Raw genomic sequence first — 24,776 nt, forward strand, 5'->3', positions numbered from 1 at the left:
CAGCAAGCAATGGATGAAATTGGGCTGAATACTCACTCAAATAGCTTGCACTAGCCCCTATGCATGCCTGTGAAGCATTTCTTAACCCACATTGCCCAGGTATCTAGCTGTAAGTGCCCATGGGTAATGAGCCACCCCGTGGACATAGAAAGCTCTATCGCAATGACGAATAGAACGTCCAATGTTTATCCATGTGTCTGTCATTAAACCTCCATACATCACAGTACTCTGAACATATTATCATTCCGTATGAAACCATGATGCTAGGTCCTTCTGCTCCCCACTCCATACTTGTCATTGCGGACATATCTGCTTGAGCCTAGCTCATCTACTAGGGGTCATCTGCTTTAACGCATATCTTTGCCTTTGAATGATCTACTCCAACGACAGAGACAGGGCATTAAAAAACTAGCCTCCCGTTCCTACAAGAGGGGGTGGATCACCATTAGAGGGTTTATTGTACGACAGATGGTGCTCCCATGGGAAGTGCTCATGTTGCGCCTCAAGTGCTCCCATGGCTAGTACTCATGCTGCATACCTTTTTCCAGTTGCTCAGCAGCTCTCTGGCCTTTACACTACCCAGACCACAAATGGCCTTTACACTACCCAGGCCCTTTGTGGTCTGGTCTGCCTTATTTTTGTCCTTACTATGAGCTCACATGATATGTGAGCTGTGAAAAAGCTTCACAAAAAAATATGCTGAATGATATTCATACAATTATTCGGAACAAGGTAATCAGACTTATTCTAGGGCAAATACCAATTATGAGAGCTATTCTATATCAATATAAATACTGCACATCTTCAATCACCTTGCTTGCTTTATTTTTACAAGATAAAGGCACAAGGCCATAATCCGATGCCACAACTTCAAGACACATACAAGCAGTGAGTTCATAAAAACAGCCTCCCGTTCCTACAAGAGGGGGTGGATCACCATTAGAGGGTTTATTGTACGACAGATGGTGCTCCCATGGGAAGTGCTCATGTTGCGCCTCAAGTGCTCCCATGGCTAGTACTCATGCTGCATACCTTTTTCCAGTTGCTCAGCAGCTCTCTGGCCTTTACACTACCCAGACCACAAATGGCCTTTACACTACCCAGGCCCTTTGTGGTCTGGTCTGCCTTATTTTTGTCCTTACTATGAGCTCACATGATATGCGAGCTGTGAAAAAGCTTCACAAAAAAATATGCTGAATGATATTCATACAATTATTCGGAACAAGGTAATCAGACTTATTCTAGGGCAAATACCAATTATGAGAGCTATTCTATATCAATATAAATACTGCACATCTTCAATCACCTTGCTTGCTTTATTTTTACAAGATAAAGGCACAAGGCCATAATCCGATGCCACAACTTCAAGACACATACAAGCAGTGAGTTCATAAAAACAAATGAACTATGAAAACATATTTAGTTTCCCTTTCAACTGCACATTGTGCATGTACACGCCACCAAGCTACCAAACATGGCTAGAAAATATGTTATTCTGTATTTCAAGTTATAAATGCACAAATGGCGATAACTGATCTTACCCAATGTCGATACACTGGTGGATCCGGCAATATGTCTCAAAGATAAAAAGCCTTGCATTTTCCAAGAACTCGTCCCTCAAAGGCACTGTCACAAACCCATTCTCTTGAGCTTGCTTCCCCAAGAAAAAATCATTGACTATGGCCTGTAATTCAACAGTAAGGTTCCAACTCAAGTCTTTGTGATCAATACACATTCCAAGAATGAAGCTTGATTAACAACTGCTAAGAGAAACGTAGTAAAAGAAAGTGGCTGGAAGTCCATGGTAAAGTTTAGCACACATTAAGAGAATTTTCAATATTCAAAAATATAAGTACCCCATCTAATGCCAACTTCCACATCTAAACATGCACAAGGCAAAAAACTGCATGGTAATCATGTTACATAATCTCATAGCGCCAACTAAACTTCTTGTTAATCTCTACATCGAAGTTGTGCTTCTCAAAGTTTTAGGATCAAGCAGGAATAATCTACAAAACTTTAGTACCATGCCAATCTCATGAAGTAAATACAGACTGAAGTAGACGATTTGCAACCTCATTTCTTAGGAGGAACTCGCTACAATTACACAATCCATGTAATCAACTCACATCAATTACTTTAATTGATCATACTAGCCATTCAGCTTCAATAATTGTTCTTGACAGACTTTTAAACTCCATGATTGGCCTCCTAAAAATTAGGAAAACCACATTGAGGTTAGCCTTTCAAGGCACCTGAAAAAGGTGCCTTCAGGGCCAAGGAAGACGGTATCAGCTTCAGTTTTATTTCCTGAGATAGGGAGGGTCACTTTAGGGACAGCCCCCACGGTTTATGGTCCAAACAAGATCTAGTGAGGACAGCATGAGCGATAGTGAGCAGTCCAAAACAGGAGGGGAGGAGGGATCAGGATCCCACCCCCCACCACCACAGAATCCTGCAGATACTTCCACATCTGCCATGACAGCCATGTTGCAGACTATGCAGCAACAGCAGTCCAAGGCTCTCTTCACCAGCATGACCCAGCTTCAAGAATTGCGGGAAGATTGTGAGCAAGCCACAAGAGACCACGAAAGGGCCGCTTGGGAGGCAAAAGAAGAACGCGATCGGGAGGCCAGGACGCGAGGCTTAGGAGACCATGGAGCTCAGAGAACGTGACACTCGAGAAGAGAAGAAAGACCGGGGTCCGGGAGCGAACCACTCAAGAAGAAAAGGAAGAACTGGACCAGCAGCTCCTCACTTCTCTACTCCGACCAGCGGGGCAGGAAAGGGGAGACTTCACCTCTAGTCAAGCCTTCCTTTCTAAGGAAACTCGACTTCACACAATAAGATCGTAAGCAAGAACCCTTAGTGTTGACTTCGTGGCTCAATCAGTTCGAAAGCCTGGTAGCTCAAGTGGCAAAAAGACCACTATGATGTAGACGAGGAGAAAGTCGTGGAAGATCTCTGATCACGGTTCCTGCCACCCCAGTACTTGGACAAACGCCAGAGTCATTTCTACGAGCTACGCCACGGGGACACTGAGTCAGTGAATCATTATGCCAATAAATTCACTCAAGTGTTTGTACAATTGCAGCTAGAGGACAATTAGAAGCTAAGCAAGTTCCTTCATGGGCTGCGATCAAACATGCATTGGTACGTCCGTACTTTTCGGCCACGGGACTATGATAAGCTTGCTCAGAACTTTGAGCTCATGCACAAGGATCAAGGACCCCAACAGGTCAGCAGTAAGAAGCCCCCGGATTCCACCGCTCTTGATGGAGGGAAGAAATCTAGAACGGGGCAACAAAAGAAAAACTGGACGGCAAAAGCTATGGAGATACTTATACGTAGCAGCCCGAGCTACTTATGTCAAGGAAAACCATTGCTTATTTCACCATGAGCAGAGGCACCAAAAGTAGGATTGCCCCCATTTTAAGAAGCTTTAGGGAGATGGAGCCATGCCAGGTGGTTCTTCTATAGCTTTGACTCCAGCCAGACTCCAACCAAGATAACCTGAGTGGTGGAGATTGAAGATCAACAAGAGGGGGACTCTCAACAATTTCCCACTATGTTCCAGTTCTACGGCCAAAAAGTCCTTATTCTCGCAGATTCAGGGGAGTTCCAAGGACATCATTTCTACCAAAGCTGCTCGGCGAGCCAGGTTGACTCTCACCCCCTCAGATACCATAACCCTGAATAGGGCATTCATAGGACTGCAGGCCTCAACAAACACTCTGAAGATAGGAGGATGGGCAAAAACCCGTACTTTCATGGTAGCACCAACTCAGGCAGCGGACATCATCTTGGGAGCCCAATGGTGGCACCAGTTCGAAGTTCCTCCACACTATCAAAACCAGGGTTTGGATCTCAAAATTCCAAATCACGAGAGTAAGTTCATCGCTTGGCTAAAGAACACTTTGCCTCACCCTTTGATTATTGCCATCCAGAAGGCATGTGAGACCCGCAAGGAAGGAGAGGCATATATCGTCTATGCCAACACAACCAATATAAAAGTTTCAACCAAGACCCCCGAGTACGAAGCTTTGCTTCAGCAATACCAAGACATTTTCCACACATCAAGACTTCCTCCAACCTTACCATCGAGTCAACCAAAGGACCATCATATTGAGCTCTTGCATGGATCATCACCACCCAGCAAGCATCCTTACCGTCTCAACAAGATGATGGAGGAGGAACTTGAGTATTAGTTAGAGGAGTTGTAACGCAAACGCTTCATCCGCCTCAATAATTCATTGTATGCAGCTCTGATACTTTTTGTTCAGAAGGACAACTTAGCTCGGATATGTGTGGACTACTACAAGCTAACCATCAAGAGCAGGTTCCCCATGCTGACATATTGGAGAGTCTAAAGAGCCAAGAGTTCTTAAACATTGCTTTGAAGAGTGGGTACCACCTAATCCGGATTCATGAGCCGGATATCCAGAAAACGGCCTCCGCATAAAGAAATCCTAAAATGAGTTCGAGGTGATCCCCTTCGATCTCACAAGGGCACCCGCTTCAACCGTATGACGCCTTGTCACCACAATGTAAATATCCTAAGTCAAAGTACAATTGATCATTTATTTGATCATAATTAAAGAGTTTTCTATTATGGTCAAAAGAGTTTTTCTATTGGTCAAAGAATTGACTACAGTCAAAGATACTTGACTTTGGTCATGTAAGCTTGATCTCGATCAGGAAGACTTGGTTTATACCAAGAAGGTTAACTGCGGTTAACTAAGATGTGCCAACTTCGGTTGGAGAGACTTGACTATAATTAAGGCGCCTCGACCCTTAGTCAAAGCCCCTTAATTATGATCAAGAGCATAGACTCCGGTCAATCTGAGGATAAATATATATTTTTTATATTTGTTATGTGTGCACATGTGTTCAGTGGGGACGCCCACCGTGACTAGAATTAGTCCACAGTGTGTTATTTGCAAGCAAAGCGCTAACAATTAATGGGTGCCATGGTGGTGCGCTTTAATTAATTATTGCAGGTACTAGGAAGAGTTATTTTTCCTAAGCACTACGGGAGCCTAACAAGCATCTAGAAGGCGGTTCGCGTGACCAAGTGCTTCGAAGACTCCAGAGTTGCCCTTAGTGGCATGTAATAGGACTTTAGACAAGTGGCACGTTGCCAATTTGAAATGAGCTTGAAGCTCTTGTAATATGGATTCATGTTGGATTTTGTATGAGGCAGCTCTACGCTGAACTCTTGTAACAGCTTTCTCTCTTCATGAATAAAAGCCTTCGGGGGGGTCTAGCCCGATGCTTTGTCATGAGCCCTAGTGCGTCTGTAGAGAGAGGGAGTGAGGGAGAGCTTGTGAAAGTGTATTTGCTGTCTTTTATGAAGGGGATTACATTGGTATCAGAGCCAAGGCTCATGGCCTCTTTAGGTTGACAAATGGAAGCAATCACGAGTGATGTGACTGTTTGGGTATTGTGTGTATACTCGTGGTGATTTTGGGCTTCTTACGTCGAATCACATGCCTTGCTGAAGGCGATAGTATTCGAGGAGGCTACGCTATGGCATTAAAATTGCCTACAAAAAGCTAATTTGTCACCTTGCATGAGCACCGTGGAATTATTTGGTGCCTTCTAGAAGTCTATGCAGAGAGTGCGCCACGCGAGTGAATAATTTAACGGAAGTCCAAGCATGAAGGCATCGTAGAAAGCATTAATGACAAACGACGTCTTCACGTGAGCTATGACCATCGACGCAGGGGCAGCATCACAGAAGGTCTCTAGAAGACGCTGATACGATGCCCGACCAGTAGAGATTGCAGGCGAATTTCTTACGCCAATATGCATCAGACAGAAGCTGTGCGAGATCTTTGTGCCAAACCAAAAACGCTAAGTTTTTCTCTGACGTGGCAGAGGGTTGACATGTGGCACACAGGCAAGCAGCCATGCTGACGTGGCACTGACACATGGTAGACAGGTGGCTGATGTGGCAGACCATGGGTTTATCTAACCTAACCTTGGTTAGTGGACTGGTTAGAGGTATAGTTAACTTGACCCAATCAGACTAGTCTGGTCACTATAACCAGACTGTGACCAGTCCAGTTAGTCTAGTTGCAGACTAACCAAACCAGAACTAGTCAATCTGGTTAGTGTAACCAGCCAGTTACTTCATCTAGTTACACTCCCCCCCAAAAAAAAAAAAAGACAATTGCAGAAACAGTCCTGGCCATCAATTTTCACTTATCTGTCAGACTTTTACTGTCAGAAAAGCAGCAGAAACACAGTAAAAACAGAGATTTGCAGGAAAAGAGTATGCATGCCCTTGAGCTGTGAAAAGAGGGAAAAACAAATGCATTCTGAGTGCTTTTTGCAGCAACCAACCAAGGGGCAACACAGTTGTTGATGCTTTGGCCACTTTGTGGGTATATGCCTTGAGTTGACAGCCCGGTACTAGCATAGATTGTGAATGCAAGACACCTCTTGTTAAGGTAATTTTGCTCTTTGAAAAGCAAAGGTAGTGTGCATCAGTTGCATACACAGTGTGTATGAGAAACTTGCAGATCTCAGACAAGTTGTAAGAAAATGGCTCAATCACCTATCCAGTGGGATTCACAAGATAGGGATGCACATCCAAGACAGAGAAGTGTGCAGCAAAATCAGCAAAAATTTGAGCAGATGGTACGCACTCGTATGCAAGAGATGGAAAATCTCAAAAGGGATCCAAGAGCTCAACATTTGTTTCAAGCAAAAACTATGTCTAATGCAGCTTATGATGTGCCAATGCCAGAGGCACACTCTTGTGTACAGCCTGAGAGCGAGAGATCTCATAGGGAACGGTCTCATAGCAGAAAGAGATCGAGGCATCATCACCGATCTCCAAGTCCTTCAACGTCTACCTCGAGCTCGACTTCTGTATCTTCTTCTTTATCAGATAAACCATCCAAGAAAAGAAGGAAACACAAGAAGTCTAGGAAGAGCAAGTCTTCCAGAGAGACCAAGGAACTCAAAGATGGAGGTAAATCTGTCAAGTTTATGACCTATAATGGGCAATATGGTCATACAGACAAAGCATTGCAGTTCATTAGACAGTTTGATGCTACATTTGGTACAGAAAAGTTTTTAGAATCCTCCAAGTTGAGAATGGTCAGTTTGCACTTGACAGCGACAACTAGTGCATGATGGAGTGCACAGACCACAGAGGGGTCAGCCCCAAAGAGGTGGTTCAAGAAAGCCTTCTACCAGCAGTTCATGCCTAAACAGTTTAGAGATCATGTTCTTCAAGACTAGGACAGTTTGCATATGGATGCAGGAGATACAGTGGATGTGTACAACCAAAAGTTTTGGGATGCTTATTTGCAGGTTGCACCTTTCAAAAAGATCTCCAAAAGAACCCAAATGAGAAAGTATAGAGCAGGTCTCAGTCCCGAAATTCGGGCAGTGGTGAATGCTTTGCCAATGTCACAAGAAACGTTTCTAGATTTTTACAGGCGTTTCGTCTAGAAATGCCTAAAAATACTATATTTTATAGAAGTTATATATTCTTCATAAATAATTGTCTTCAGATTCTCTCTCTCTCTCTCAAAAGAGCTCTCAGATATCCATATCGTGCACACAATGCACACACATATTACACAGTTGAAAGAGTAAAAAGACGTGTCACGCAGCCTATAGATTGAGGTTTACAAAGACATAGATCTTATAGTTTACAAATTACTATTAACTAATTAGTTGCAAGTGCTAGCATATGCCATGGCCCATGGCCCATAGTTCAAACAATAAACTTTGAACTTTATAATTCAAATTTCAGAATCAAATTTCAAGTTTCAAGATTCAAGATTCAAGATTCAAAATATAAAATGTATTTTGTATTACTGTTTACATATAACATGCCATAATGATATACTAGCAACTAGAATGTGTAAACTGTGTACATAATCAAAGCATGTCGCCTGCAAGCCAGCTGCTAACAACTACACAGGACACTCTAATCTCGACTCTCTAGACCTAGGGACCGCTGCCCTCTCCAAGATCTGTTGCCTCATCACTGTCATCATCAGCACTGGAATCAACAGATGGATCTGCATCCTCTGTGGAGCAAGAGAAAGTGCCACCCTCGAACCAAGCAGGGGCTTGCAACTGATCTGAGTCCTCTGAGTCCGCACTGTCTACCAATGCCTCCTCCTCCTCCTCTGGCTCATCTCTGCCTTGACGTCCTCAGGATGACGATGCAAGAACAAATACTTGTGATCCCCTCGTGAGGCTCGTGCTCGACGTTGATAACCACGAATCTGAGGTGTCCCTATATCCTCTGCAACAGCAACAGCACGTACTCGTGGTGCACGAGCTCGAGCCATCGAACGTGTCTGACGTCGAAATTGAAGCATAACCTGTCGTAGGAACTCGTAAGCATCGTCATTCTCTTGACTGTGCTGGCTGATGGACATTTCGACAGGTTTTAGCTTAATCTTGTCAGTATTGACTTGCTTGGGCTTCCACTCGAAGCTACCGGTACCATCTGCAGACCTGTATTTCTCAAGCAGACGTAGGTTGGCATTAACATATACCAACCTATTGAGCTTCTCCACGCTCAACCTGACATAGTTTACAAAGCATAAAGAAGTCAATTCGTGACTTAAGAATTGTTTTTCAAAATGTTACAAGCTTAACGCTATAGCCTATAAATAAGAACTATAAGAAGTTAGAACTTACTTGTTTCTCTTCCTGGTGTGTATGTCTGCACATATGCTCCATATCCTCTCAACTGGACCTGAAGTGCAGTCTTGTGAGAGGATGCGGAGAGCTAAGTACTGCAATGAGGGATTCAAAATCCCAAATTTCTCCCACCAAGTAAGAGCCAACAGCCTGTTGTCTCTTTCCTTGGCAATTGCACGGGAGAAATGACCCATGTTATTACGGAACTCCACTATGTCCTCTTCAATGCTATTGCAATTTGCAATACAGAAGAAGACAATATAAATAATTAGATAAATCATAAATCATAAATGATAATACAAAGCACTTAGTAGTGAGCAGGCTGCAAACTTGTACGCCATGCTACCTCACCTATTCTGGACCGATGAGTCGCATACTTTCTCCAAGTATTGGGTCCATCCGTTCACAAGCACACGATCATTCCATTTAGCAGGCTCCTTCCACAAGGAATGGAGCATATGAACAGTGTGGATTGGCCGATGAAACCAATCCCATCTCTTCCTCCAAATTCCTAATATGTCATCCTTTCTAAAAATTTACCAAAAGGAATCAAGTTAGAGGCTAGAGCTAGGAGACTTGAATGATGAAAATCGAATCATGATTCATGAATCATACCTGCTAAAAACCACGAAGATGTAGCTCCCACTTACACTCCCTTCTGAATAGGACCAGTGCATGTGGCTTACGAGTGATATAAGTCACTAGCTGCATTGCTTTTTCGACCACACTAGACACCCAAGGCAACTTTCCAATATCTTCCATCATCAAATCAAGAGAGTGTGAGGCACAAGGTGTCCATACTATCTTGGGATACTTCTCCTCAAGAAGACTTCCCATTCTCTTGCAGTTGGAGCCATTATCGGTGATGACTTGCACCACATTATCCTCACTAACCTCCTTGATGGCTGTTTCAATATGACCCCATGTCCACTCTCCGGTGATGTGAAGGCCGGCATGTGAGGCATCAACCACCCTCAAGAATATGCTTCCCACACAACTAGTGACCAAGATATTAATCATATGTCTCCTCTTCGTGTCACTCCATCCATCGAAGACTATGGTGCATCCATACCGACTCCAAGCTTCCTTGAGTCCCTCCATGTCTTTCTTAATTAATCCCACCTGCTTCTTCAACGTGTGGTGCGGAGAGTCTCAAAACTAGCAGGTGTAAGGGATGATGCTCCTGCTCTACCACCAGCTATAACTGCATGATAAAACTTCTTGTAGGCAAGAGTCCTTGCAACATTGAAGGGAATATTGCTAGCGTAGAAAAACTGCTCCTCTGCAATTGCAGCCTCTTGCTTCAGGCGTGGTACCCAAGCAGCTTGTATAGGAGTAACTCTCGAAGTGATAGCTGCTGGACCACGCAGCCTCTTGGCAAGAGGCCATGAAGAAGCTAATCACATAGCTGACAGCCCAATTGAAGCGGATGCCGATGGAGTGGTGCCATGTAGAGGCTGAGTAGAGACTCCCATGAACTTGTGATGTCGATGTAGATGGAGTATACCCATGCCCCTCCTGCTGTGAGTGAGAACACTCCACATTCCCGGTATCTGACTGGGATGATGTGAGAGTGACGGTTGCCTCTATGCCCAACTTCTACTGCTCAACCAACACATTAGCTTGAAGAACTTAATCTGTGATCACGGGATGGAGGGGGGAATGAATCTTAGCAAATTTGGATGGGTTACCTCCATATGCTAAGAAAGTAGAGGCTAGAGGAGAGTAGAGGGTAGAGTAGAGTAGAGGATAGGGTAGAGTAGAGGGTAGAGGGTAGAGGTGAGTAGAGGGTAGAGACTAGAGTAGAGGATAGAGTAGAGTAAAGGTTAGAGGGTAGAGTAGAGAGTAGAGAGTAAAGGAGAGTAGAGGGTAGAGTAGAAGGTAGAGTAGAGGGTAGGGTAGATGGTAGGCACTAGGAGCAAGGGAAGCAATGGAGCGGCGCGAGAGAGGAGCCAAAGGTGCAATCAATCGACAAAGCACTCCCAAACAAGTTGCTTCAATCTATAGCCTCTCTAGCACTGCCCAACCTCATAAATCAACCTTTCTTCGCGAGGAAAGAAACCCAAACGCAATAACTAGCCAGCAACCAATCAGGGAACGGCAAAAGCAAGTAAAGACAAGCCTTCTTCTACCCAGTATTCACAGAAGATAGGTCACCGGGACTGGAAAACCCTAGATCCTGTAGAGAAAAGCTGATTCTGCCTTGGCACAGTCCCAAGAGCAGCTTAGAAGTGAACACCCACGCTTGGAAAGGTACCAAAATCAGCAACAACACCCGAAAGGCTCCAGAAATCAAATCGCAAGTTTCCCTGCAGAGCCTGGACAGCTTGGAAGCAAAATCGCAACCTTCTGTAGCAACTTGGACAGCCTAGAAACACCTGGAACAGCCCTAGAATAAGATGCGGTCACCTGGCACAACCCGGGAGACCTGTAGATGAAATCGCAATCTGAAAGAGACAACCTGGCTGAAATCCCAATCTGCAACAGGCTCCTGGATCAGGTGTGATTTCCTCTGGCACGCCCTAGATGCACCAGAATTGGCCCTGGCTGATGGCGATTTTCCCTGGCAGGCTCTGGAAGCTCCTGACAGATGACGATTTTGCTCTAGCAATACCTGGTAGGCTTTGGCAGCTCACAACTGATGATTTGACTCCTTTGGAACTGATTTTGGCCTTCTGCTCCCAAAAATAGGGCTCCGTGCTCTTTCTGGAGTCCTGTGCTAAAATTAGCAATTTTTAATTGCACCACTCTTTTGGCCCCCCTGGTGCACACTTTGGCCCTAAGAATTAATTACCTAGTAACTGGGCCCACATTCAAAATTTCCAAGAGCCCACTAGGGAATTTTAATTTCCCAAGTCCCGCACCATGGCCGGCCGGACCCTCGCGTCCTAGAGACTCAAGGTAGTCACGCGCAAATTACGAGAGTTGCAAATCAAAAGTCCCATAATTTCACGCCCTCGTGACATGGCGAGATAGAAGTCTATAACCGTTATCATTCGACAATCTAAAGTGCTATGTTGCATATGCTCGGTCCAACTAGGAACCAAGGAGGTCAATCTAGCAGTAATCGAGGGAATTTTCGAGGAAGAGGAAATCATTGCAGTGGACATTTAAGTCACATTCATTATGCCAACAGCCAGACCAAAAATAAACAAGAAAAAACTATTAACGTTTAGTGTGAGGAAGCTTCTTGTCAACCATGAATATTTCTTATGTTGGAAACAAGAGCTCTTAAGCATCTTGTATAGCAATAACTCCAAAGAATTTTGGATGAAGCTCTTGGAAAGGAGATCATCGTGTCCTATCAAAGATCCTAGACTTTGGAAAGCTTATGGAGACACACTCTACAACATTCCTCACCAACACATGCTTGTCTTATAAGACATTACCCGCCCCACCATCTCCACGCTCTTCACCACAACTCGCCTAAGAGAAGCCATCAAAAAGTTCCAAAGCTGAGGATCAAGAGGGCCTCATCCAAGTAGAATTCCTAACCCAGGGGTGAGGAGCACTTGCTCCAATCTTGGAAGCAAGAGATCGCCAAAGAATAGAGCTGAAGGAAGCTGAACTGAAATTGTAGCAACAACAATGAAGTACAAGACTAGGGTAAGTCATAGAGACAAAACCCTACGATGGACTCTAACTAGGGTAAAAACATGTGTGGTGACTAATTCACCCATAAACTCAACCCCTAATTGAGTGCCCCTAGTCCCTTGCATAACATGGGCCACTGCCTTAGGAAATATGAATATTTCCAACAAATCCTAGCCAAGCTATTTAACACCATCTTTTGTAAAGGTTTTTCAAACTCTTGGACTACAAATACCATCGGACACATACATAAGGCAGAGGTTTTCATGGGTGCAAGAAGCTACCAAACTATCACAGTTTCTTACTTGATAGCCAAGGTTTGTGGGTCAGCATTTGAGATAGCAGAAATAAAGATTATATTTTTTTGGACTTTCGAAAGACCTCGTGAGAGAGTTAGAGGCAAAGGGCACACCACACAGGGACGCCCGAGGAGACGAGGGACAGCATTGGGATGAAGGGTAGGCCTTTATTGATGAGTTGGCACACACTAGGAGACAATCTAGCATACCTACCCTGTTATATGCTGATGATGCATGCTTCATTGTTGAACTAGGATAGGCAGCACTTTTAGACATACTTTCAGCACACAAACACACTTCCACCAACCAATCCTCTTTGATTCCCTAGTTCGACCATGTAATTTTCACTTAAATTACTTAATAAACTTAGAAATTTAAATAGCCATTACTTACAAATTAGCAACCCCACACATATCATTAAAATTCCACACAAAGGATTAGATAGACAAGAGAAAAACAAAAGACTCCGACACCCAATGGAGTCTGAATGAGGTACACCCCCTACTTGGACCCTAGGTATATTTCTTTATTTCAATGATGCCCAACTTAAATAGCGATGCAGGTCCTCAAACAGAACCCAAGGAACCCTAGGCATCCTAGAACATGAATATATAGTCTAATGTATACAATGATGTCCACAATGAAAGAAAATGAGATATGAGAATCCAAAGTAGAAGAAAACTGTAGAGCGTAATAGAAAGTATCCACTAGCAGCCCCCAGAGATAACCAAGTGAAGAGAATCCCAAAGTTTCTCAGAAAAGAGCCCAATTTCACCGAGTGCAATAGAATCCCTGTATCTTGCACCCATCTATCTCTTAAGCTCTCATGGCTTGTCCCGGGTATGGAGATTGTAGAAACAGTAGGATGAAGTAGAGCTATCAGCAAATCATTAAGCTAGGAGAGGAAAGAGCAGGTTTAGGAACGGATATGCAGTAGAAGTGATCGCACAACGTTAGAACTAGACAAAAGGAGAAGAAAATTCCATCGGAATTCATTGTGGAAGAGTTCTTGCTGCTGTGAACTGATTCCAGGATTCCTCCTTGCTGTAGAACCTCTGTTGCAGGTCTGGTGTCACAGGCATCCTCAGCCTGTGGCATGCTGGACTGCCACGCAGGCAGCCACATCAGCCGGCTGTCACGTGGATTGCCATGCAGCCAGCAGACCGTACAGGCACCACATCAGCAGGGTGCCACATCAGCAATGACATCAGCAGGTCAGCTGCACATTATTGGCATCATGTCTAGCATTGCTCGCAAATCACATTCTTTAGCTAAAAAGCTTTTCGAGCCTTTGTTGTCCCTTTCCAGGCCTCTGGGTGTTCATTTTCGGCGTTTCAAAATTCAATTTGAAGGTTTTGCACTGCTCAGGACGCAGCAGTGATGTCAGGAACACCAAATTCTGCACCAAAATTAGAGGATCTTGTAGAAGCATTTAACGTGAAGCCCCCATATGTGTGAGTATTGAATGTAAAAGAATATATTTGTTCCTTTCCAAACTGACATTTTTGTAGTCGCTTGTACTTGTTTTGATATTTTTTCTAATTTTGCATAAAAGAAAAAACAAGAATTTGTGAATTTCTTACAGGGCCCCAAAATGAGCTCCCTCTTTTCCTAATGGAATACATTTTGTTGGAATCAACTATGGTTGATTATGCATGTCAAATATGCCTGGTCGGTCAGTTAGAGGCCCAAGGACGGTCTATAAAAGCAGCCCCCTTGGCCTTCGCTTCTCGTCCCCACCTCAGGCCTTCCAAGCCTTCAATGCAGCAATAGACAGGCTTCCCCGTAGCAGACCAGCAGGGTGCCTCAGCCTCTACAGGGATCTAGTGAGGATTCACCTCCTCTAGGTAGTCTAGTTTCTTTCCAGTTTGCAGTCGAGGGTTTCAGCCCCTCCATACAGTTGTATTCAGCCCTTTGGGCATCAGTTATATTCTCTCCCTCTGATTCTCTCACCATCCACAGCATCACTTTGTGTACTGAGTGCATCATCTTGCAGTTTGCAGGTAGTGAGCAGAAGAGAGAGTGAGGATAGTCTATCTCCCGCTACATCTCGCCAGGTTCAAAACATGCCCAAATAAATAGCTCCTAGATGGATCGCAATTGAGGCAGGGAAATCCTAGATAAGAGTTGGACAAAAAGGGTGCAGAAAGAAAACAGCAAGGGGAGCAAAAGAGGGCAAGGGAGCAGCAGGAAAGTAATGCAAATTAGCAAGAGACTAAACCAGCCCTCCGAGAAACTGATCGTACTTTTTTGTAGCATCCAGGTCAAGGTAGAAAGCTGAAAAAGCAGGTTTGGAAAGCTTTTAACTTAATCTTTAAATTAGGTCTTTTAAAAATTTCACCCCATGACCCCTCTACCCATGCACACAATTAATTGAACAAGTCTAGATCCTACATTTGCTAGGCTCATAACTTGACATACATAACTCAGAATTTACCCAAACTGATGCCATTCTTTAGACCTCAACGTGCGCTTACTAAGGTGCATGTGAGTGATCAAGGTGCTAATCCAAACGCTCAAAGATTACAGGTTCACGGTTAAACAGTACCTAATCTTCATCTGCTGACATTACAGGCTGAAGGTGTCAGGAATAAACCATGGGCAGTAGAGACCCAACAGGCGTTAGGAACCCTTGACTTGTCTTGTACGGCAAGTTGATAATTCAATATCAGGTGGAGGGTCTACCTCATGCACTAGCTTCCAATATCCTGTCACTCAATGTAACTATCATGGATACCGAAGATCCATCACCATATTGTAGATGATGTAAACAAGACCGTACTAAAGGCGACAAAAGTAGACCATACTGAAGATAACAAATCGCACTTAAGGTGATATGCTCTCATCATGGCTAATCACCATGGAGTTTATGGTTTTCAACCTTATATGAGTGAATATCATGAGATTGAAACTGCACTATGTGTTATTTTTAGAGGATGAGTTTGGGTATGTACCTGGATACATCTAGAGATATGGCAGATCACCATGTATGCTATCTTCAGTATAGCTCATCACCTTCAGCGTGACCACATTATTTACAGTGCTATCTTCAGTATAGTCTATGAAATTTTCAGTTTGACCATGTCACCTCAATGTGATTCTATTACCCACAAAGACTGGAACATCATTATGTTTACATTAACATATAAAGAGTAGACCCACGATGCACGTCTAGACTTATGAAAAGCATGATGGGATCTAGCCTCATAGAACGCAATCACTTCACATGAGAAGTGGTTGTTACAAGACATCATAATTGCAACCTTGACTTTCAAAGATGCGCATGTCCACTCTCACGAGCTTAAGGTGACTACACGAAAATTAAGCAAGACGTTAGCAGGACTACAAGAGATGGCTGATATGAAAATTAAGAACCAGCTCTCAAGAGCTTAAGGTGAAACAAGCCAATAGGGAGATGTGCCAAGAAAGAATAGTTGCAAAAAAATGTCCACGATCAAGGACGAATACACGATACAAGCTCTTACTGGTGGATCCACATAGATTCCTTCAGCAGCCACCGAGTGAAATAAGTCTTGCAGCATTGTAGTAGGATCAGTGTCACCAAAAAATGCGTTTCGGGGCACCGAAACGCGAAGAAACATTTCTGCTTTTCTTAGAAACACCCGAGACGGCCATTTAGGGCAAAACGCCTGGCTGTCAAAAATTTCACCGCGATGGGTTTAGGGCCGAATTTGGCCGCCATTTCTGCGCCTTGCTCCTAGTGCCTACCATCTACTCTACCCTCTACTCTACCTTCTACTCTACCCTCTACTCTCCTACTCTCTACTCTACCCTCTACTCTACCTTCTACTCTACCCTCTACTCTCTCTCTTTCCTTTCTCTCTCTCTCTCTCTCTCTCTCTCTCTCTCTCTATCCCACTCTCCATCTCCCTTTTTTTGTCCCCGTCTCCATCTCCATCTTCCCCCCCCCCCTTCCTCTGTCTCTTTCCCTTCCTTTGTGTCCTTGACTGCTCTCTCTCTCTCTCTCTCCCCCCCCCCCTCTCTCTCTCTCTCTCTCTCTCTCTATTTATACATCTAACAATGCCACATGGCCAGGTGCATTATTTGTGTCCCTGACTCTTCTCTCTCTCTCTCTCTCTCTCATAGTCTGTCTGTCTCTCTCTCTCTCTCTTCATAGATCTAACTCTGTCTCATGGCCAGGTACATTATTTGTGACGCTTATTACACTCTCAACTTCTCTCTCTCTCTCTCTCTCACTAAGTCTCTCTTGCACTCTAATTTCTCTCTCTCTCTCTCTCTCTCTCTCTCTCTTGCACAATACAGATATACAAATATCCACACAGATTTAAAATTGCAAATATTTATCACTTTATCATTCATAGACCATAGAGAGCCATCAATCTAGAGGTGCAAACTTAATAAATAAAATCTTAACAATAAATGAAACAACACTTTGCATTATTTATGATTTCTGTTCATGCATGTAACAATGCCGCTAAGTGCATTGTTGAAGCACTAAGGATCCAATAACATGGATATTATGAAATACTTGCCATCATGTCTCTACTATCTCTAGAGTATGGGGGGGAGGCAACAATTCTTACAAAGGATGCTTGTCTCATCCCTATATCTAACTTTGCGATTATCAAGTCTAAAATAATAGTAGGGAGGACTTGCTGTTGCCAACTGCAATTCTTCCCTGATAAATCGCATGGTCCACTCCTCTTCTAATTCCAACATTAGATTAGGATGTCATTGCCGATAAATTGATACCTCGACAATAGGACTGTGAGTCCCATCACATAGATCATCATCCATTAGTTCCCATTGCAGGTTCTTCTATCTACATCATCCATTAGTTCCCATTGCAGGTTCTTCTATCTAAACCTTCTACATGTGAAAGTCATGTAGAGATTTTGCCTTCCAATGCAATACCTGCAAAATTTGGGATCTGTTAATACATAACCCTCTACTCTACCCTACCCTACCCTCTACTCTCCTCTAGCCTCTACTCTCTACTCTACCCTCTACTCTAGAGTCTACCCTCTACGGTCTACCCTCTACAATCTACTCTACTCTACTCTCCTCTCCCATACCATGGCCTCAAGACGTGCCGCTGGACCGAGTGGAAGCACAAGGCGGGATGTATGGCAGAATACCGTTTTTATAAAGAGATATGGCACATCTGGCACAAGGAGGTCAGTATGCAAGTTTTGTGGTGACACTTTGACGGGATCTACCCCTCGAGTTCGAGCACATTTTTTATGGACCAGAGGCCAAGGTAACAGTGCTTGCCATGCCATTCCAGAGGGGATCTTCTTGGCATATGGAGGTAACCCATCCAAATTTGCTGAGATTCGATCCCTCCTCCATCCCGTGATCATAGATCAAGTTCTTCAAACTAATGTGTTGGTTGAGCAGCAGAAGTTGGGCATAGAGGAAACCGTCACTCTCACATCATCCCAATCAGATACCGCGAATGTGGAGAGTTCTCACTCACAGCAGGAGGGGCATGGATATACTCCATCTACATTGACATCACAAGTGCATGGGAGTGCCTCTACTCAACCTCTACATGGCACCACTCCATCGGCATCCGTATCAGTTGGGCTGTCCGCTATGCCATCAGCTCCTCCATGGCCGCCTACCAAGAGGCCGCGTGGTCCAGCACCTATCACTCCAAGAGTTACTCCTATACGAGAGTTACTCCTATACAAGCTGCTTGGGCACCACGCCTGAAGCAAGAGGATGTAGTGAAGGGGGAACGGGGAAGGAAAGGAAGGCCACGGAGGGCAGGGTGAGAATGAGTGAAAAGGGAGGGGGGGAGGGTAGAGTGAACTAGGTAGAGGAAGTGCACAGGAGAGGAGCAGCAGAAGTGATGTAGATTAGATGTCAAATCAATACGTACCTTACAAATATTTTGGAGTTGACTTATATAGTCCCCCTCATTCCCCACAATTCCCTTCCTATTTTCCCACCTATTTCCCACATAAAACCCGTCCTTTTCCCACCTTCATTACAGCCATCCCTTCCCAAAGAATTTTGCCCTCAAAATTTCCACGAGGCTGCCTAAAATGGAAAAATACAGCAGAACCCGATCAGCTTTGTAGGAGATAGGGGTAGTCCTGCACAATGCTCTCGGGTTGCCAAGAATTCTCATCTTCAGATAAACCTTTCCATTTGATGAGGTATTCTATGTAAGCCTTGTTCCTGAGCACATGATCTCTGAAGCCTTTGATTTGCTCTGGCACATAAATGATGTGGCCCTCTTCATCCATAGGCGGCAACTAAGGAAGAACCTGGACATGCTGTCCTACATGTGGTTTCAGCAAGGATACATCGAAAACATTATGGATCCTGGAGGTCCTCGGTAGTTCCAACTGATATGCTACCTTCCCAACTCTGCGGATGATTTTGTAGGGACCATAATACCTGTGGGCAAGCTTTGTGTTGGTATTACCTTTCAGCGAGGCATATCGATTCTTATGGAGACGTAAATGCACATAATCCCCTTCTTCAAAAGATAAGTACCTCCTTTGTTCATCCGCATACTTCTTCTGCTTGGCTTGGGCATCCTGCATATTCTTCTTAGCCAACTGCAGAAGGGCATCCATACTCTCCAAGTCATTTCTTGCTTGCTGATTTTTCACAGCCAAGTCTGCAACCCTAGAAGGCATTCCCACTTTGCATCCATACATTGCCTCGAATGGACTCATGCCAATAGAGAGGTGTTTGGTGCTGTTGTAACAAAATTCAGCCAATGCTAACCATTTGTCCCAAGACTTCTGTGTGTCATGACAGTAATGCCTTAAATACTCCTCCAGCCATTTGTTCACCCTCTCTGATTGTCCATCCGTTTGGGGATGATAAGCAGTACTAGGCGCAAGGGAAGTACCAACTGCAGTGAATAACTCCTACCAAAAGTGACCCATAAACTTAGCATCCCTGTCACTGACAATCTCTTGAGGAAAACCATGGTGCTTGAACACATTCTCAATGAATTGCCAGGCAACCTGTGAAGCGGAGTACTGAGTCCTAGTCGGTATGAAATGGGCCTGCTTGGTCATCCTATAAACCACTACGAATATGCTATCCCAACCCTTATCTGTAGAAGGCAAGCCTGTAATGAAATCCATGGCAATGTGAGTCCATTTGCCTTCAGGAATGGGTAGCGGTTGCAGAAGGCCTGCGGGTAACCGGCTGTCCACTTTATTTTGTTGGCAGGGCAAACATTCACTGGCATACTTAACCACATCTCGCAACAAGCCATCCCACATAAAGCTTTCTTTGACCTTCTCATATGTTTTGGTGATACCCGTATGCCCTGACATAGGAGATGAGTGCATTTCCTGTAAGACCAACAACCTGTACTTGGAGTCTGGTACAAGATAAATTCTATCCTTGCACCATAACAGTCCATTGCGGAGCTGAAATCGAACATGTTCTTGGCTGGATGGACTCTGTAACTCCACAAAGATAGGGGCTGCATCAGAATTTTGCATGTATTCCTCCTGAATCCCAAGTATCCACTCCTGATGAAGCGTGGAAATGGCAGACAATTTGCATGACCACATCCTGGACAAGGCATCAGCAACCACATTCTCTTTCCCTTTTCTATACTCAATGTCAAAGTCATAGGACTGAACTGCAGCCAACCATCTCTTCTGCTTCATGGATAAATTAGGCTGCGTTAAAAAGTACTTGAGTGTCCTGTGATCCGTTTTGACCTTAATCTTGCTACCGTACAAGTAGTGGTGCCATTTTGCAAAAGCATGCAAGATTGCCAGCATCTCCTGATCGTAGACATGATAATTCATTTCCCTGGCATTAAACTTCCTGCTCTCAAAAGCAATCACCCCATGCTCCTGTCTTAGGACAGCCCCTAAACCTTTGCCACTGGCATCCGTCTCAACAATGAAAGACCGTGAGAAATCAAGACACACCAATACAGGTGCATTACTAAGGGCATCCTTGAGAATCTCAAAACTGAGTTGTGCTGCTTGTGACCATTGGAAGGCATCCTTTTTCAGCAAATCAGTGAGAGGGGCAGCCCTTTTGGCAAAGTGTCTGATAAACCTCCTGTAAAAAGAAGCAAGACCCAAAAAACCCCTGAGCTGTGTGGTATTATGTGGTTGCGGCCACTCCTTAATGCATTTCACCTTAGTTGGGTCTACCCTGATTCCATGCCTGCTTACAACATGTCCAAGATATTCAACCTCATCTGCCATAAATGTGCACTTGCTGGCCTTGGCATAAAGCTGATGCATCCTCAAGATTTCTAGCACTTGTCGGACATGGCCTATGTGTTCCTGTGCATCCTTGCTGTAAATGGTGGTCTTATTCAAATCCCTGTAATCAATGCACATGCGGAAAGAGCCATCCTTCTTCTTCACCAGGAGTACTGGAGATGCAAATGGCGAGGTGCTATGAGCAATGAAGTTTTTCTCAAGCAAATCTCGCACCTGTGTTGCCACTTCTTCCCGTTCAACCTTAGAGAGTCGGTACGGGGCCTTGTTTATTGGTTTACTACCATGTTCCAGGACTATGGCATGATCAACATCTCTTTTTGGAGGCAACTGAGATGGCATATCAGCAAACACATCCCCAAATTCTAAGAGCAATTTCTGCATTTCACAATTATCCACATGGGGAATGCCACCTTCCTGAGGTACAGAGACATTCAATGCATATATGGCACTTTCTTTCTTGAGCTCCCTAGCTAGCTGCCTTGCTGAAATGACCTGCAATTTCCGAGTTACCACGCCCTGCAATGTAACCGATCTACCCTTGTGGCAAAATTCAAGAGATAAGGCATTCAAATCTATGCTGATTTTCCCCAATGATTGCAGCCAATCACACCCCAGGACAGCATCTATTGGCCCCATATCCAATGCCAGAAGATCACCTGCAAACTCATAGTCTTCAGAGAACTTGATCCTGGCATCCTGGCAACAATGTCTGCTGATCATATGCTGTCCATTAGCTATCTCCACTTTCAGGCCATGGTCTATCTTAGTAGCAATCAATCCCACTCTTTGCAATGTCCTGCAATTAATGAAACTGTGAGTGCTACCACTGTCTACCAATACATGAACAGATCTGCCATTAATCATTCCTTTCAACTTGATTGTGTCAGCACTTTTGGCACCCATCAAGGCATGAAGTGAGATGGTATATAGCTTAGACTGGGCATCCCAATAAATCTGCTCATCATCCACAGGAACATTACCATTAGCATCACCTCTGACATGAAAAGCATTGTAAGTTAATGCTCCACTCTCGTGACATGAAAAAGGCATTGTAAGTTGATGCTCCACCCGAGAGAATGTTGGCTTACAGCCTTTCCTGCCACATGTAGGCTGAATATCAATGTCATGCAACACATGAGTGGCTTGCTCAGTAGCCCCACCCGGGTCAAAGGGAAATGCAGTCCCCTTTGTGGCTGCTGTGTCAGGAGCTTCATCTGCATCATGAGCTCCTGTCAATTCCTCATGAGGGACATCATGGGGGTCTGCAACATCAGTGACTTCCTCATCATCTGAGAATTCAATTATCATGCTGAGTTTGGCTGAGCTGACATTCTTCATCTTGCACACATCTCGATGCTCAGGTGTCCATTTCTCTCCACATCTAAAGCATAGATTAGCCTTTTTCCTACTGTCCATTATGGCCCTGGAGTGTTGTTTAACATCTGATTTGTCAGAACTTGCACTGGGTTTGGCACCTGGCATTGCGTCCGTGGGCCGGTATGGCTTGGCATATGGCATTTTACTCCCTGTAACCGTTGGATATCGTGGAAAGGGGGCAACTGCTGATTTCCTATCAGCCCAATCAGCAAACTTTGACTTCCTGTCAGCCTCATTAACAGCACCATAAGAGCTACCTGACACAAGCTTGTACTTGCCCGCATATTATGGCTCAAACACCTCAGCTAGCTGGGCTGCCCGCTTAATGGTTTGGGGATTATGAGCTCTCACATCAGCAGCCAGAGGGGAATTTAAGCCTTGAATAAAACGCAGCAGCTTCCCCTTCTCAGAAATGTCTTGTACAAACGAGGAAAGTCTCCAAAAACGCTGCAAGTACTCCTGGACCGTACCCGTCTGAGATAGTGCATAAAACTCAGCAAGGTACTGCTCGAGGATTAGGGCCGAGACGAAAGTCGTGACCATAAGCTCCTTGAACTGTTTCCATGTGGTCGGCTTCTGAGGTGACTCTCTCATGTACCGCCACCATGTATGTGCATAATCCTGTAAATGCATACTAGCAAAAATGATCCTGTCCTCATCGTTCTTAGGGTAGAAGCGGAAATAATCTTCCAGCTTCGTGAGCCACTCTTCCAACTCATTGGGAGTGCGAGTGTCCCCTTTAAACTTGTGCACAGAGAGCTTGTCTTTCACATCTTTGGCTGCATTATTCCTGAAGTGACCACCAGCATATCTAGCATCCTCACGCTTAAAGCTCACATATTGTGAAAAGGGCATTTCATCACGTACATCCTCAGGCAAGGCCCTGTATGAACGTAAGGCATCTGAGAACATATCATCCATGTTTGCATGCTGCCCAATTCCAGCATCCTGCTGGATAGGAGAACCACTCCCCTGATGCACAAAATGCGTCTGACTGAAAGCATTAGCTCCCTGATACACAGGCTGAGTTTGACTGAATGTCTTCACAGGAGGTGTCATCGAAGCATGCAATCCCTGCTGAGTCTGCCTACCAAAAACATCACGGTGAGTGGGTGGCATAGAGAAAGGCTGAGAAGAGGACTGGCCTCTCTCCCAACTGCCTCGAAAACCAACACCCAATCCAGGCATGCTCGCCGTGGGCGGAAATGTGCCAGTAGGCCGGCCCAAAATGGATGGCTCAGCCAATGAAATCTGCGAGCCAAATGGCGGCCTGGAATCAAACAATGAAGTGCTCGGCGGCATGGGCAAGGCATCACCCATATCAACATAATCCCCATGCTGGGGTGCATGCATAGAACCAGAATCATAAGTGCGACGGGCATCAGCCATAAACCCCCTGCGCGGGTCAGAAAAATCACCCTGGCTATCCGACAGATCCCCGTGCTAGGGTGCGGGCTGCTTGCCCTTATCATGCATAGTGATGGCAGTAGTGATCTGCTGCCCAATGTGCTGACCCATCTGGGTGATAGCTGTATCGTGCATAGCCATAGCAGTGGTGAGCTGCTGCCCCAACTGCTGACCCATCTGTTGAAAAGCCCCCTGAAGCATCGAGGCCAATGCATCTAGAAACTGTGTGTCGGTAGGCATAGCAGAAACTGGCTGTGAAGGAGATACACCCTCTGTAACTGGCATCTGCTCCTGCTGAGCAACATCATCGCCATGCTGAGACGTCTCATCTGATCGGGGTGCACGCTTGGGGGCCATGAGTGCACGATGTAGTCGATGGAGAGGCTTGAAGAAAACTTGGTGAAGAGGATGGAGAGAATGCTCGAAATGAGCCAAAAAAAAGTGGCTGAGAAGGGCCCAGAACAGGGCTGTAGAAGTGCCCTAAAAGAGGTTTTTTTTTTTTTTTTGGGAAAGCCCTAGGACTGTCCTAGCCTAGCTAGGACTGCTAAGACTGTCCTAGCCTATCTAGGACCGTTAGGACTGTCCTAGCCTAACTAGGACTGTTAGGACTAGACTAACTAAACTAACCCACAACTAACGAGTTAACTACCCCCCAGGTTAACTAACCTTACTAACTTTAGGAAATAGATTAGAAAATTATTCTAAGGTATGAAAGCGGTGGTGGAAACGGTGGCCAACGAGAGGCACGGGCAGGTGACGAAAACGGCGGAACAAAAACGGGACGACGGAAGGCGGTGGCTGTGACGGAGGACTGGACGCACGACGGAGACGAAAACGGTGGGCACGACGGAGGCTGTGTGGCTGTGACAAAAATTGTCGTGGTTGTCTGCTAGCCCGTGTCAGCTTCTACGACGAAGCTATGCAATCGAGCCTATGTATGGAGCGGTGGCGAGGAGAAAAGAAAAACGAGCTTGAGTATGGAGCGGTGGCGAAGCGGTGGCGAGGAGAAAGCTAGAGCAACGGACGGCAGAGTTGGAGGTGCAACGGACGGAGCTGGCGCGACGGACGGCAGAGTTCCCTCTTCCCTTTTCTGCTTCAGCTTATCTCCTTCATGTTCATCAGCACCACGATAACCTGCATCTCTTCCCGCGAAGGAGAACCAGAAAGAAGACGGACGTCGATTGGGTTACGATGTGACCCTGGCAGTATAAAT

The 24,776-nt window shown here is 44.9% G+C and overlaps 1 protein-coding gene and 1 pseudogene across 1 annotated transcript in view; both read right to left on the minus strand.

The window, feature by feature from the left end:
* EIF3E (eukaryotic translation initiation factor 3E) overlaps positions 1-24,776 on the minus strand; it is a 46,157-nt gene that overhangs the window by 10,655 nt on the left and 10,726 nt on the right. Inside the window, exon 6 of the mRNA XM_087378448.1 lies at positions 1,542-1,684. Within this exon, the coding sequence (XP_087234574.1) occupies positions 1,542-1,684 (143 nt within the window). The remainder of the gene's footprint in view (positions 1-1,541; positions 1,685-24,776) is intronic.
* On the minus strand, positions 21,945-23,545 carry LOC147899215 (uncharacterized; annotated as a pseudogene).

Source organism: Dipteris shenzhenensis, chromosome 8 (genome assembly GCF_047967505.1).
Source record: "Dipteris shenzhenensis isolate YYH24624 ecotype China chromosome 8, Dip_SZ_1.0, whole genome shotgun sequence".
NCBI classification, from domain to species: domain Eukaryota; kingdom Viridiplantae; phylum Streptophyta; class Polypodiopsida; order Gleicheniales; family Dipteridaceae; genus Dipteris; species Dipteris shenzhenensis.